This window comes from Oryzias latipes, chromosome 17, assembly GCF_002234675.1.
Source record: "Oryzias latipes chromosome 17, ASM223467v1".
Lineage (NCBI taxonomy): Eukaryota > Metazoa > Chordata > Actinopteri > Beloniformes > Adrianichthyidae > Oryzias > Oryzias latipes.
The window spans coordinates 25,958,130-25,974,192 of record NC_019875.2 but is presented as its reverse complement, the minus strand read 5'-3'; the positions used below and the strand labels follow the sequence as shown (position 1 = coordinate 25,974,192).

Sequence of the window (16,063 nt, the reverse complement as noted above, 5' to 3'; positions counted from 1 at the left end):
TGTTTACATTATTTCCCTGTTTCTTCCTAAACCAAAGTCTGAAGTGTCTGCAAATCTCCTGCGAACATCACAGGTTTTAAGTTAAAAATCCAAAGTATCTTTGTTCGCTTTTCCTGAGCTGTTGTCTTTTTAACAAAAAATTATCATAATTTTAGCAGAATGTGATGCATTGATTGATGTGCCCCTGCAAATACACATTCTTAGGCAAATGGCTTTAATCTATTTAATGTAATTTTTTTCAGCTGTTATTGTTTTGAAGATTGATCTATTTCTATCCTTAGTGATCCATATGTTTTTAAGCTCCTATTAAAAATTTAAAGGGCCTTGGGATTATTCACATGGAGAAAAATCAAGTATTCTGAATAGTCTGCTCACCAAAATAGTTCATTGACTTTTAAAGCATAAAAAAGAAGCACTTTGAATTTTTACATTTTCTTTTCTTCTTTTGGGTTCCTTTGGCATGAAAATATCCCGAAAAGTATGTTATCATTACACCGAGTAACTAAGCCTGAAGTAGACTGTTCAAGCTTTCATCATAAACATTTCAGAAGCAGTTCTATAAGACAGACGAGTGTTCGGGGATAAAAAATCGATTCCACATAAGAACAAAGATGCTTCAACTTAAAAATTCTAAATTGGTTTGAACAAAAGAGGCTGTCCCTCCAGAGGACGATTAAAGAAATATTGCTGTATATGTATTTTGTGGCAGCCTGTCATAAAATGTTCTAACTATATAGACAGACATCCTGCTCGTCTTTTGACCCAGGAATTATGGAAAATCTAATAAAGGATGGAGGAAATTGTATAAAATAACACTTAAATGTAAAGAATAAGTCAGATGGTTATTTTCATTTCATAAACTATAAATAATAACAGACGTGCATGAATTCTACAACATAGTCGTCTCTCAGCCTCATCTGCTTTTGTCTGCTGTCTTTGTTTCCTAGCTTAGCAGAAATCCCCGTCTTGTTTCTGCTTATGCATGACTTCTCCAAAATAAAAGGCACACCGAAATTCGTTTGTCTCCCAAAAACAATAGTGTGAACTGTCTTGCATATGACGACAAGGCGTCAGAAAACATCCCTTTTTATTTTAATACACATTTTATACCATCAGCGTGTGCCTACCCTTCATGTCTGTCATTTTACAAGCACTCCTGCTTGTATTAAACGTCTGGGTTTTTAGATTTGGATTAAAATGTCTTTGCAGGTCTTTCTTGAACGTGTTGAAGAATAATCGAAAACTGTAAGTATGTGCACTTATTTATGTGCATATAAAAATTAAAGGGAGGAATAGTGAACCAAAAAACCACGTTTGTGTGTGTGGTTAGGTTTGTAATTAGATGCAGTGGACTGTGTCAGTCTTTACCTGAGCTAGTAATTTGCATTTTAGCTTGATTGACAACAGAGCCGTGCAAAATAAGCACAGCATTTATTCTCTAAGCAGGCAGAGGGGGCACATCATACCTTTTCATTAGCAATCACCTGCTTGTCTGTTTGGATTGAGTCATCATTTCTGAAGAATATGGTCACAGTTTAATTTGCATAAACACATATTAATCATATTCAGTCTTGGCCCATCCAGTGCAAAGGTTTGCTTCATACTGTTGGAGTGAATGGATTTTATGTAATGTTTGTGAGGGGCCGTTATGCATAAATATCGACTGGCAGCTCTTAGTCAAACGCAGACGAAATGCGTCTAGGAAGAACTCAAAGGTGGAACCAAAAAAACCTCAGTTTGTGGAGGGTCAATCACTGGGTCTGGATTTATGTGGTGACTTTTTCAGATTTGTAGTCTATTCTTTTCTGTATTTGTTTTTTTAAACAGTTCCAATAGTATAACATTATAAGAAAAAGTGCAAAAGGTTAGTATAGTTAAATCCCCTTTATCAAAGAATTGCCTAAATATTCCCTTTTTTTTTACTTAAAGGCCTTTAATAGTAAACTATATCCATGTATATGATAACATTTTATCTCTGGCACACAAAAGAACCAATTGTTTTACTTAATACTAATTATTTTCCTGAGTTGTTTTCCAATCCGAAAGTAAGACGACTCGATATCTGAGGCACTGGCTTTCACTCCGTGTGGGTGCCGCCCAATTCTTGACCTCAACCTAGAGGCAGCCTGAGCAACGTGTCTGCGTCTCAAAGCTTTGCAAAGATGGATGTGCATAAAAGGAAAGCATTTATGCAAAACACCCGTAGCTCCATGGACTAAGTGGGTATTTGTGTCCTGGCAGCACAGTCTTTGCCTGGAAGGGGCTGTTCTCACCTGTCTACGTCAGCCCGTGAGAACCCGCTCATGTTCGTGGAATGGGGAAAGGCGGGTGCTCAGAAATCAGGTTTTTAGAGGAATACTCAGAAATGTGTAAATGGATTAAAATACTGCTTTGATGTTGTGAGGAATTAGCAATATAATGCACTTAATAGCTAAAAAAAAAAGATTTTACACACGGTATAAACAGCCCATTAAAAGGTTTTTAACCCTTTGATAAAATCCACAAAAACGTGCTATATAATTGTTTATGAGATAAAGATAGTAATAATTATGATAAGTTGGGTTATTTGGTGCGTTTTTAGCTCAAAACAATTTTAGTTTAAGATGCAAAAATATTGAGTATTAATGGTGTAACCGTTTTCTAAAGAATAATTATCAATAAATGTTCAATTCTTTCAGGACAGCAAGTAGTCATTTAAAAAATAAATAACAATTGTTTTTCTCACAATCAAAGTTTGAAAACTTTTCCTGCCAAGAGTTTTTGTGATTTAACGGAAGCAGCCATTTTGAAATTAGCAGGAGAAGCTCTTCTACTGCCCCTAGTGGAATGATTCTGAACTACAGGGGAGAAAACATTTTTCAAGTTATCTACTCAGATTTTTTAAGCAAAGTTTGGGTCAATCTAATGAGATATGGTGGTCACAGAAATGCATGTATCAAATATAATAAGAATAGTTATTTGTGTAACTACTGCATGGAGATTATAACAGCTGTGAACAACATGAATTGGACAGTTTGTGTTATTGCCCATTCACTTTGATGAGAACCTACCTTTGCAACCAAACATGCAGACATGTAAGACATGGTCAAGTCAAAGTTTTAAGGGTCACTGGGTGGCCGACGCATATATTTCTTTTACCTGTTTCTCATTCACCTGTGTGGATGCCTTAGAATCAGTGGTGCAAAGAGGTTCAATTAAATCGGAATGTTATTTATTCAGATTATCATTGTGTTGGACTGAATGTCACACAATGGTGTGTGCTGTGGCTGGTAATTCAGGGGCTTATTAAGCATGAAGTAATGAAAGCTCAAAGGTGTCTGCATACAGTGACATGTGCATGAAGTTTGCTGCATTGAGGATGAGCCACCCGCAACCGTCACGCCTCATGGTTATTATTTATGGTGGCTGGATCGGCTTCCTTTCAGCATTTAATGAGGCCCATGTCAAGTACTGACACAAGAGGTTAGGCAATTTGTCAGAATTTAATCACATTCTAATAAACAACTGCGCTAATCTTATCAAAACTGATAACGTACAAATGGCTTCCTCTGTGGTCAATCTCCTGGGAAATAGCTTTGTCTTCTCGAACATTCATTTGAACAACCTTTGACCAGTGCAAATCAAAGTTTTAATTAATTGTGTGGTTTGTTGTCCCCAGGTAAAGGTCCTTTCCCTCTGTCAACTTTCATGGAACTGGTACGCTTGGAATTTTAGCAGCAAAGCTGCATGTTTCATATCCAGTGGCAGGCTTAGCTGTTCCAGGCCGAACAATAACATGGGGCCCTCTGCAGTGGTAGCATTAAAGATTTTTTTAAGTCCTTACCTAAGATAAAATGTCAGTCAGTTACTTTCTAAAAAAACAATCAGCTATAGGTAAAATCGGATTACAGATGTTTTAAAGGCTGTAAAACCCCTCACTCCCCAGCTTTTACACTTTTTCGGACAGTTTCACAATTTTCTCTTTTTTAAACTATCAAAGTTCAAACCTTTGTGGTAAATTAAGTCCAGAATTATAGAATGAAAACAGAGATCTGCTCAGTATAGAAGATTTTTGTAGATTTGATAGACAAAGCATGGAGGAGGTTGATTGACAAGGTCTTTAGTCAATCAGGATGCAGAACAGAGTGTGCTGTTTAAAAAAAATCTTAAAAGGACATCACGATTATATGTTGAAGAAATGTATCGTTCATTATTTTTTGTTGAATTTATTCAATGAACTACTTTGTTACTCATTTCCTTTCTAGAAAAGAACAAATGAAGGTCTTCTGTCATATCTTTGATGAATCAGGTTTAACTTAAGAAAACAAAAGAAGCAAAAATACTTTAATAATGGAGTAGCATCTATAAGAGGAAAAGAAATATTCTTAAAATTACAAATTTCTGCCTTTCCTCACCATTTCTGTCCCTTTTCTCATTCTTGACCCTCTTTTGCGTCTTTTTAATTCATTTGATTCTGTTGTTCTTTTTCCTGTTTTGTCTTTTTTTCTGCACCTCCTACACAGCGGCTGGGCAAACTGCAATTAATCTTACCACTATTAAAAAATAAAAATAAAAAAAGACCTCTTCGAAGAGTTCTGCTAACTTGCTGTTAAAGGACTAGTCCATTGCTGCAGAGGGACGGGGGGGGGACGAAACATATTCACAAGCGCAGTCTTATGCCATTTCAGTAAGTTTGGGTTTATTATGAGAGTTAAATGATAATGAGTTTGAAAATTTCTTTTAGACATTTTTATTCTGTGTACAGCTCAGCAAGCAATCGGTTATCTAAGTCCTCGCCTGTTTATATACCAGCTTTTTTTTTCCTTCATTTTTTCAAATTTTTTTGCTCTACATTTGAAATTAATCTATTTTTTCCATTCGTTTTAGTAACACTAAGACATTTTGAAACATCTGCAAAGTTTCTCACCTCATCCTCCCTGTTTAAAATCACATGTGCTGCACAACAATGTGATCATTTGACCAAAAGTCTTACAGATTTGCTGAAATAACTAAAATCCACACTCCAGCCTCTAATAATGTCAAAGTTTCCTGTTTATTTAAAATATATTGTGGATTTTATAAATGGTTCTTATTCCATCAAGTTATTTTAATATTCACATTGAAATTCTGATTTGGAGGAAAATGCAAATAGCAGCATTTCTACTCTTCCCAACATTTGAATTCAACATACTAGCTAAAAAAAAAAAAAAAAAAACCTCAAAAAACAGATTTATTGATGTATTTTTAGAAGAGATGTGGTTGAACTGCTGTAAATAAAAGCAAAAAACAAACAAAAAATGCTTAAATGCTTATTTTTTAGCGTGTCATGGGCTTTACATCAGAAAGTCAAATTCACATCTTGAGTCTTTGCTCCTGCTAAATTCCGGGTCAGGTTTTCGCAAAAATACTGCTTATAGAATTAAAAATAAAAGAAATAAATAATGCTTCACAAGACTGAGCCTCAGCACTTATCTGATTTTTGGTCACTACATTTTCCTCTGTTGGTTTGGTTTATAGAATATTATGTCGACATGAGTGATCAAGGGAAAGCACTAAATAGCTTTGAGTCAGAGCTTTGGAGATCAAAAGACCCCTAATAATGGCACATTACAGATTGTACTGAGGCAGTTCTGGGGCCTGGTTCTCATGATCTACCTTTTTAAAAAACATCAGCTTAGTTCAAAAACACACACAGGAGTTCTGATTAGAGGCTGCAGCGGTTAGCAGCTTCATTTAGTCAACATGTCATTTTATTTTAAATTTAAAGCACAGACTTTAAAAATAGAAATAAACACTTGTAAAGTTTCTTCTTTATTCAGGGAAGGTCACAATTTTCCTTTTACCCCCACTTTAGAGTGGATGTCAGGTTTATGATAGTTACAATAATAGTTTGGCTCTTCTGAGTGCTAGTCTTGTTTGCATGGTAATATACAAATGAAAGTAGGTGATATTTGTCACTTTTAATAGTGATTGGTTACCGTGGGAGTTTGTGCATAAGGCACAGCTGTAGATGCTTGAAAATCATTTACATGTATGTCCACATTCCAGCAAACCTTAAAGTAGTGGACAATTACATAGCAAATCTATGTGCAATTAAATGTAATTGTATAAAGTTCCAGACCAATATCTGTATCTTAAACTATGTCTAACAATTCCTTTCGTTTGCTTGTTTTTTTCCCACCAGCTATTGACTTGATAAGAAAAATGATAAAACTTAAGTTTATATATTTTGTAATAAATAATAATAACAATAAAATGCAATCTAAAAAGAAAATCCATCTTTCAGGATAAAAGCCAATAAAACATAAAAAACGCAAACAGTAAATGGATACAAATGAAGTTTGGCTGTAGCACCACGAAGAGGGTCTTGAAATGCAGAAAAAAAACAAAAAGAAAAGGAAAAACTAGATGGAGGTTTCCTGGGCTTTAAAAATACAAGCTAATGTGTGCTTATTGGGAAAATAATTCTTCCAAAAAAATAAAAAGGTTCAAAGCTCTAAAAACATGATTCCTATTATAGTGGGGGGGGACACTTCTGTTCAAACAAACTTCTCAGTTTAGCTGTTTCAGCTCCAAGGGAGCTGGAATTGGAAAAACTGCTAATATTCCACCCATTTCTGTCAGTTTCTCTTAGTGTCAAGCATGTTTTTCTTCATTCCGTCATTTTTTGCAGGTTTTCTGGTCATAAATCTAGCACCCTCTTAGCATTTTTAGTCTTTCCATATTTGATTGTAAATCTCATCCGTAAACATCCTACAGCCGCCCTGCAAGGCATCATCACAAGTGTTTGACATCTCAGCATTGTGGCCAGTTTGATGCCCTTCCATGGCCTGTGGATCTGATGTTTCCTCAAATGATTGTCAGTTCAAACGCTTCATCCATGTGCTGAAAGCTGCAGTAGGCTGTAGCTTAGCCTTATCGGTTATCAGCTCCCCAGGCGCGTTAATCCACACAAAACTCAACAGTTTGGGTGCCTGCAAACACAAAATCACTGCTTTTTATTTTTTTGTTAACCACAGAGAATGACTTTTAATTAAGACCCATTGACACTTGAAAAAATAATAATTTATCATAAGCATAAAAAGCTTTAAACAAAAAAAGATTTTGAAAGGATTTCCTTTCCTAAGCAATAATTTGCGACTTTAAGTTGGCATGAAAGCAGCTGTGAATGGATTGAGATGGTGAGATTTGATGGCGCTTGTCTTAGTCTACTGTTAAGTAAAGTAAGGTTTTGTGTTTAAGGGAGAAACGATGAATACATTTTCTTAAAGGTTTTTCATCAGTTTTAGTTGAGGCAGCAGTCTTAAGATGGGAACTTTGGTCATAGCTGATGCATTCCTTTTCAAAAAAAAAAAATCATATAAACACTAAATGAAGTACAAACGCATGATGTTTTTTATGCAAATCCACCCCACATTTTAGGCACAGCCATAAGTGCATGCATAGTAAGCGTTTGAAGTGTTGTGCATTAGTAAAATACCTTCAAGGGCTTAGTCTGACAGAAGTATCATCTTTCTCAGAGTTGGATTTGAGCTATAAAATGTTAATGTTCTCCAAGAAAAATTCTATTTTTAGAAAGCATCGATATCCGTTTACCTCATTAATGACATAAAAAAATATTTATTTTGTCTGCCGTTTCATTAGTGAGCCTCATATGTGTTTACAAAACTTGGTGGAAGTCCAACTGGAATGTTTTTTGTTTCAAATAATCAAAAATAAATTGTTGTACATGTTAGGCATTCAAATAAAAGTGATGGTTATTTCTAAGATTTGGATGAACTAGTTTGCCTAATGATCTGTTTATTTATCGGCCTTAAAGTTGCAAAAAATGTTTTCATAATGGTTTATGTAATTAAGCTACAGAAGACCACACTAAAGCAATTATACGTGCAAGCAGCGTTCTGCTGTGTGTACCATTAGAGCAGAATGCTTTTAGCAGTTTACGCAATAATTGAGCAATTACAGAACATGCTGAAAGAGATACTCTTGCGGTTGAATGCGAGCTCTGTGCACTGTTGAATAATGCTGACCTTTATTCTATGTGTTTTGTCCATTTTTTCGAAGGGAGCAGGATTTCATATCCACCAGTTCAAACGAAGTAGCGCCGTGCTAGTTCCACCGGGGCTTCGCAGGATCTAGTAAACAACGTCGCTAGAATGGATGTCACGCTGAGTTGCAGCCTTTGCTCCGTATTGCATTGTCTCATTGCCAAATGCAAGGTCACTGTACTCAACAGTCAACTGTGAATAATGCATTTCGTCAGGTGGTTCAACAATTTGCCAGGGTCGAGGTGGGAAATTGTGAGCGTATGCATTTATGTGCTGCCACTGATTAAACACCTATCTCTAGTATTTCCCAGCTGTTGGAAAGCTCACTTCTCAGCGATGGTGTGCTGAAATGATCTCACATCAGAACTTTAGGGCTTGTCACATTAACAGGTCATTAGAGGGATGTTTTGAGTTTCATATGGCAATGATAAAATTGTGGAGGATTTTTGTCAAGTGAGTGTTTTGTGTTCCAGATTAAACGAGTGTCGCAGCTTCTCCCCTTCTCCCTCATGTTGCGTCTGTCGGAGTTAGTTACCACGTGATGAGCAGACAATAGTGAGGCACTCTTGCACTGGGGAGAGGTCAGAGGGGTTTTTGTGTTGTCCACGATAGGGGGAGGAGGTGCATCAAAACTGTGAATAGGATCATTGAGTCGGAGGTAATTTTGGGCCCCGATGCAGGGCATTAGTTGGACGGGGGCTTTCTGCTGACGTCCCTTTTTTTCCTCTTTGCTCCCCCTTTTTAACCTCAGCCCCCTCAGACCTCCTGTGCTGCATCGGCATTTCTGTCCTATTCAAGCCTTTATCGTAGTGCCCATGACAACACGGGGTGTGGCAAACGAGATCTTTTTGGCCTGTACTTTGGGGAGCCAGATGAGCTCCAGCTGAATTTGACTCGGGATTTCTGTGGGTTTTATTACCCCCCAGAGCCTGCGTGCAAAAAACAAAAAAACAAAAGATTGGGCAAATGCAGGACATTCCTATTCATTATCATTGGAAATGGTTGTGCCTGCTGGGAGTTTGTTCAGTGATTGCTGTGAGGCCTGACTGTTGGAGCCCCTCGGTGGAGCCCTGAGTGCCAAACCCCAGACAATGTTAAAGAGGACTGTGCACTACCAGAGGAGGCTCGGGCTGAAATAACTCGCAAGGCATTCCAGCTGTCAAGTGCACTGCAGCGCATTCACAAATATGATGGTCAGAACTGTCAGCAGAATAGACAATGGATATAAATGGCATAAAACTTTTACGAAAATAATAATGAATGAATTCCAACCGCTTTATGCAGTTTTTTGGAGGTTGATCTATTGCTGGACTCATGTATGGACATGAGTTGTTTATTAATGAGCTTCTGACGTGTTAATGTTCCATTACTTTTAGCCACTTATTGACTAAATGACCAGTTTAGCTGAAAGGAAACAGCACTTGCAAAACCACCAGACAATTTAGTTTAATCATTACCCAGCACAGACCAAGCTCATGTCAGATTAAAGCTGTTTTCAGAGCCCATAACTAAATTAGGTAGACACAATGTTTGAAATCATTTAAAAAGCCTTAAAACATACTAATTGAACATTACGTGAACTTATTAAACCGTATAACCGTGTCAGCTCACGTTGGGCTTGCAGAAATGCCTCCAACCATTTTGTTAATTAAAACTCAGAGCTGTGTGGCAGAGACTGTACTCGCACTCAACACTGTCAAGCTTTTAGATCTCAGGACTGTCTTCTGCTGCATTGTGAGTTATTTTGACAGTCCCTTACTCTGTATTCCGACTTCGTTCCAGTTTCTGCTGCTGACTCGAGATGGCTGGTGATTGCCTGAAGGCTTTGAGTTTACAGGCACCTGGCTTTTAAGCAAGACCTTCAGATAGAAAGAGAGAAAGAGGCTGCTGTCCAGCTGATGTCAGCTTTGACGGATTAAAAATATGGATCATGTAAAAGTAAAAGAAAACCCCTAACCTGCAGGTTGAGTGTAATTAAAAAATAAATTGTTTAGTTTAAATTTTTTGCTGATACGAAAGTACACTGCAAAAACAGCTCCCCTAGAAATTAGTCAAAAGTTTTTAAAATATGAAAGTTTCTGTAAACTCTCAAGACTCAGCATCCACATGGATCAACGTCACATTTTGGATTTCATTAACATAGTACTTAATTCTGCCATCAAACAACGAAAAAACAAAACTTCATATCGAACAAGAGCTTGGATCTTACGAGGCTAATAAAGCAAAAAAATGGAATAAGAAAAATATTTATCAAAAAAGATGTCTTCTTAAACTAGGATTATTGACAAACTTTCTTGAAATATTTTTCCTTACAAGACGGAAAATACATCTTTTCTTGAAACACAGGTCTTTTGGCTTTTCTAAGATTCCGTGTTTGCAGTGTGTATTTTAAGCACTTTTTATAATTCAAGACCCACTCCAATGAAACTCTCTGGTGTTATTAAGATTTACTTGCAGCATTTTTCTCATGATGGAGGACATGTATAAAGAAAATTAAGATTGAAACTTCATTTTTGAGTATTTTATCTAATCTATCAGAATTTCTGTATTTCTGAGTATTTTTTTTGATTAGACTCACCCTTTAAACAAGTATGACATATGTAAAATAAATATTATTTGTTCTTGATTCTACATCAAGGACATTCTACTCTTTTCATTCTTGTGAGGGCTTATACTAGATGGACCTTTGGATTTTGTTTAGAAATCAGACTTGTGTTTGGAATCCTTTTATCAAAGAAGCCCAGAGGAGCATGGTGCTCTCACTTTGCACATGATGTTCTGGAGACATCAGCCAATCCCTAAAGGTAGCAGCACAAAAGAAGATTAGGCGCCCACCTTCAGGGCTTTTTATTTAGTTATTCTGCATCGACTTTAATAATTCAGCAGACCTTCCATGCAAGTGATGTATACGAACATTTTGATACTCATATGCTATAAACACAAAAGTGCCTTCAAGGGAATCATTTGCACACAAAAAGGCGCAGGGAAGCTATGGGTGTATGTGTGTGTGTGTGTGAGTGTGTTCCATGTGCACATAGAGGTTGTACACGGACTGTACTATACTGTCACTCAGTTGTAACATGAACCGATGTTGTACCACTGCCACTGATGCACCTGTGGGACTTGAGCCCCCCATGAGCTACCTGTCTGCAGCGCCTGAATGCGTGCTATTGAGGCTTCCTTGGCTTAGTTGCTTATGAAATAAACATCACACTCAAACCCATCTTTCAAGAGGCTGGAGACTGTGGTTATCCACAGAAGGAATCCCTGTATGCCATCGGGAACAAAGTTTAGCCCGGAAGAAAACATAACTTCTTCGGCAGAATAACATTTAATAAACACCCTTCGTATTTTATCAAAGCCTAAAACTTCAAAGCACAAAAATTTGGTCTAATACATCCATCAGCCTATAAGGGCTTTTTTTTCCCTCCCCCTCTTTAATAGCCCTTAAGGAGCCCACTTCCTTTCACAGTTAGCTCTCCTGCCCATCTTTCTCCTTTGCTGCACCTGTTTTGAGGAATACCTTTGGGGTGCAGCTGGAAGTGAATAATTTATGAGTGAGAAGAAGAAAATGAAAACCATCGTGGACTCTCTGTCTAGCTGCCTGTCTGCCTTCTTCTTTGTCTATATTGATACCCAGCTCCCGCTTTTTTTTTTTTTTTTGCTCACTCCCCATTGTTGGGCTAATTTTGATCTTAAGTCTGTGTGTCATTTTTCTCTTGCAGTGAGGTTTGTCAGCTGCGGTCGTGGTGGTCTGGTGCAGTTCGAGTGCAGTAATCCATCTGACTTTCGGATAGAGGCTGACGGAGTCGTTTACGCTGCCAAGGCTCTTCAGCCCTCCACGCTCCCTGCATCACCTTTGCTGATCAAAGCAACTGACCCCAACACTCAGCAGCAATGGGTCACCCAAGTCAGACTGGCTCCCCCCATACAGGTAAAAAGAATCGATTTCATCTGCAATAACATTTTGAATTGTTTGCCGGCTGTCACTCCCCACGTTCACAAATGACTTTGCTGAATTGTAGCAGGCGTTCCATGAAACTGGGTAGTTGCTTGCTAATTAAAATTTAATGTGTCAGTTTTGGAGCATAAACATTGAAGCCTGGTCAATGGATAGCAAGAGCAGATTAAAAAAAAAAAAGCCCCTGATAAAGTTGAACTTTCCGAGGTTGCAGCCTCATCATTTAAATGAGGTCAGAACTCTTTAGATGGAAGCCATCTGCGTCGGACGCAGAATGCAGCCTGAACATTTCTAACTGAATGTTTTGTTCAGTCATCTGAAAGAGTCTCATGCTTCACTATTGTGGTTTGCTGAATATCAGATCAACATGCCATGTCTTTGTGCTTTGCATCTGTAAAAATTAACAGAATAAAGGCTGCTGAAGAATGTGGATTATTCAAACACGCTCTGATACCTGCAGATTAAACTCACACAACCGAAAGATCCAGTCATGCAATTTTCAACTGTGGGTTACTTGGTTTTCTAGCCCTTTCATGTGGGGGTTAGACTAAATCTTTTTGAGAGTAATTATTGCTGGAATAGCCTAAATCATTAGCCCCTTAGTGTCTGTGAACTCCCCCAAATGCCATAGAGGTTCTTGCGCTTTTCTCCTTTAATCTCTTTAATGTTCTTATACAAATGAAAAAAGAGGATGTTTCTTAGTATGTCTTACAAGAGATAATCTCAAGACAAATGAGCACCATGTTTTATCTAGATACAAATTAAGGTGTTTTTTTTTTCCTTAACTAGGAAAAATTTTTTTCGATGATTTTTGAAAGACTTTACAACAAGATTAGTATCATACAATTATTTAGCAACATGAAAATCTGCAGGTTTTTGATTTTATTAAGCCCATAGCTCACTGTTGCAAAGGTAAACTTTACCTCCTTCAAATTTCAAGGGGCATGCTGAGGGATAGGGGTGTCCATAAAAGTTTTTTGAAGGGGAAACCCTAGTGGCGGAGGGATACAGAGCCCTCTGCCGCGAGGGTAATCTATGTTGCGCTTTGCCTCTGAGAAGAAACGTGTGCTCTGAAGCACAGAAGGTTACATGTAAATGTATGTAATGATTTTTTGTTTTAGCATGACTTTTTAAAGTTATAAAACTGATATTGTTTTTATAACTCTCCATTTGAAGGGCTAAATGTAGGGTAGGGAGAAGCTGTAGGTGAAATATTCGGATTTGGGTCAAGTCACATCTAAGAATTGTGCCAAAGTTGTATAGCTTTTTAAAACTAATGCCTTAGTCCCATGCACATGTATGGGGGTTGACCTTTACAGGTCCTGCAGGTTTTAGGGTTGTCCAGGCCAATGGAGGGTTGTGGAAAGCAGCATTTGTATCTAAAGAGTTCAGGTGTGTCTTTTAGTTCCCTGTAACCCTTGTGCTATCCTAGGCACTTTAACGTTGGGAGATGGGTCATCTAGACCCACTAGACAGTGCGCTAAACCTTTTTTTCTACAATGATTTGTGAACCTCACTGGTGTCCATGGATTACATGAAATCTTTCCACCTTTATCCACCTTTGTCATGGTAGGGAGAACACGTCAATGTAAGGGTGGGGTCATCTAAGATAGCACGAGGGTTAAGCCTCTTACGGTCACCTTAAGGGACAGGATGAAAATGGAATATAGGAATGTTATGCTTGTGGTATTTTCATCGTGAAGTATTTGGTAGGAAAATTTAAGTTGCACAGATTCCCGAATACACATAGTGTGCACAGGACACGTAAATCCCCTTAGGACGCCTGTATGATTCTTCCCTTCACTTATCATTATGCTACGTTCCCACTGCCCTCGGCAAAGGAGTTTCAAGCGATCTCTTCCAATTAAACGCCTGTGTAAACGTTCATATTTGTGCATTTTGGGCTTCCCCCGTTAAAAAACTCTTGCATTCGCATCTCACAAGTTTTTAAGTCCGTTTTCAGGCTCTACATGCAAAACGTTGAGCCATTGAATGCAAATTGAAAGTTAAATCAGTTTCCAGATTTCCCGCCTGCAGACAGACCACATCCACCCGTAAGTGCATTTGTGACTAAGGCCTAACCAACCCATCTTTATCTGTGAAGAGCTGCCCAATTTTCTCTGATTTGTTCATGATAAAATCAGGGCTCGTCTTCTGTGTCCTGCATGTTTATGAGCAGTCTCTCCTCCCTGCAAGTGCAATTATTGTCATGAATCAACACACATGGTTCATAGCTAGTTTCCCAGGATCACCGTCTTCATTAAAATTTGAGAAACTCCTCGAAGCAAAAGTCAAAGCGGAAAGCCAGAAGACGTCTGAAGATGTTGGAGAGCTCAAAGGGCCGGGGCAGATCCAAGCCTCCAGAGAATCGTGTCGGTTGAGCAAACCCAAAATGCCAATCATTGCTCCAATCCCAAATAATTGACTCGCAGATGTTTTGAGAGGGCAACAAATATTTCTGAGGCATGGTCCTCCACTATCTGTCTGCTTTCATCTCCACATTTTCAGTGTGAGAAAAAAGGATAATGGCTTTTCAAATGTGATTAGCGGAAGCTCTGCTTCAGCTCCCCAGATGTTTGAAGAACGGCGAGCATTGGACGAGGTTCATCTTATAAGGCGAAGACTTTAATAATGAACATTGTGCATAAAGGTATTCAGACAATGGTTTGTAAGACTTGACAACTGAAGAAATCCTTAATCAACTCTTTAAGAAACCTGGCCCTACAAAGGATGTGGAACATCTATGAACAAAAAAGTACAAACATTGATGGATTTTATACACTTTTTTTCCTGCCTGCCTTGTTTTGTTCAAGGTTATTTTAACTTTCTCTGGCAGTACTTCAGTCTCTGGAGCAGCATAGGCAATTTGAGCCATCTGCGTGTTTAGTGTCTGGCTTTCAGGTACTATCCTCCTTTGTTTCAGATCTCATTCATTACAGCTGAGGGAGGATGGCAGATCCATTATGGAAGCGGGTCTGTGTGGGTGTTTTTTATCAGGACATAAGAAGAGGTCTGCCAGTTAAAGCAAACGAGCACTGGAGGTGTGCGGCTGCTGCAGCAGCCAATTCAAAGGGGTTTTGGAGCATACCATCACATGTGTACCGTGTGTATTTTGAATTAAAAAGGAGCCAGCAAAGAAAGGCTTTGTTGGCGCCGACATGTGGAAATGGGTATTGAATAGCATTTGAAAAAAATTCCGCCTGCTCTTTTATCACAATAGTTTCTCTGGACTATAAGCCTTTCTTCAGGGGTCACCGGTTCAGCTTGTATAGTGACATTATTTGAAGTAAAATTGCAACTTCAATCCACACTGGTGGGTTCTAAAATTATTACTGTTCATCTAGATAAATTTGTATCCAAATGTTATGGTACCGGTACTTGTTCAGAGTAAAGCCCATACATTTTTGGTGCTTCTGAAGACTCAATAAGTAGATTGCCAAAAGCACGTTCCTCTACAATCCAAAAAGGCTGAGATATTTCCAGCTTTGGCAAGCAGACACACCACAAAGATCAGTTTCTCTGTCCTCACAGATGTGCCTCCTGGGTCTGTAAAAATGTCTGTTCTCATTCTCCACTGCATAGATGTGATCACTAAATAATTTCCTTTTGTCAGGTCCGGGAAGTTGCTGTCCCTCCAGTCATATCCCAGGATTTAAAGGAAATAGTGTTTCCATCACGAAACACAGATAGCGAACTGAAACGCATGAAGAGAGACTGGGTCATACCCCCAATCAATGTCCCGGAGAATTCACGAGGCCCATTCCCCCAAGAGCTTGTTCGGGTAATGTATTTGACTCAGTCGCATACATCCACACAGATACCAGCTTCAAAGGAAGGACACACTGCTTTATATGACAACCCTGTGCTTTCCTTGTTGAACTCCAACTCAAAGATTTACACAAAAAAATGTTATGTTCAAAGTGTTAAATATAAGTGATTTTTTTTAAGTCTCTATATTACTTATGTTTTCATTCGTGCCGGCAAACATTTGCAAAGGAAAAATTATTTTTGTTCTGAAGCATAATGGCAATACCTGAGTGGCTATTGCAATAATAAACTCCCTTAATGGTTCATG

The 16,063-nt window shown here is 38.2% G+C and overlaps 1 protein-coding gene across 1 annotated transcript in view; it reads left to right on the top strand.

Moving 5' to 3' along the window:
• cdh2 (cadherin 2) overlaps positions 1 to 16,063 on the top strand; it is a 59,432-nt gene that overhangs the window by 23,805 nt on the left and 19,564 nt on the right. Inside the window, 2 exon segments of the mRNA NM_001305400.1 lie at positions 11,753 to 11,961; positions 15,602 to 15,769. Coding sequence (NP_001292329.1) covers positions 11,753 to 11,961; positions 15,602 to 15,769 — 377 coding nt within the window.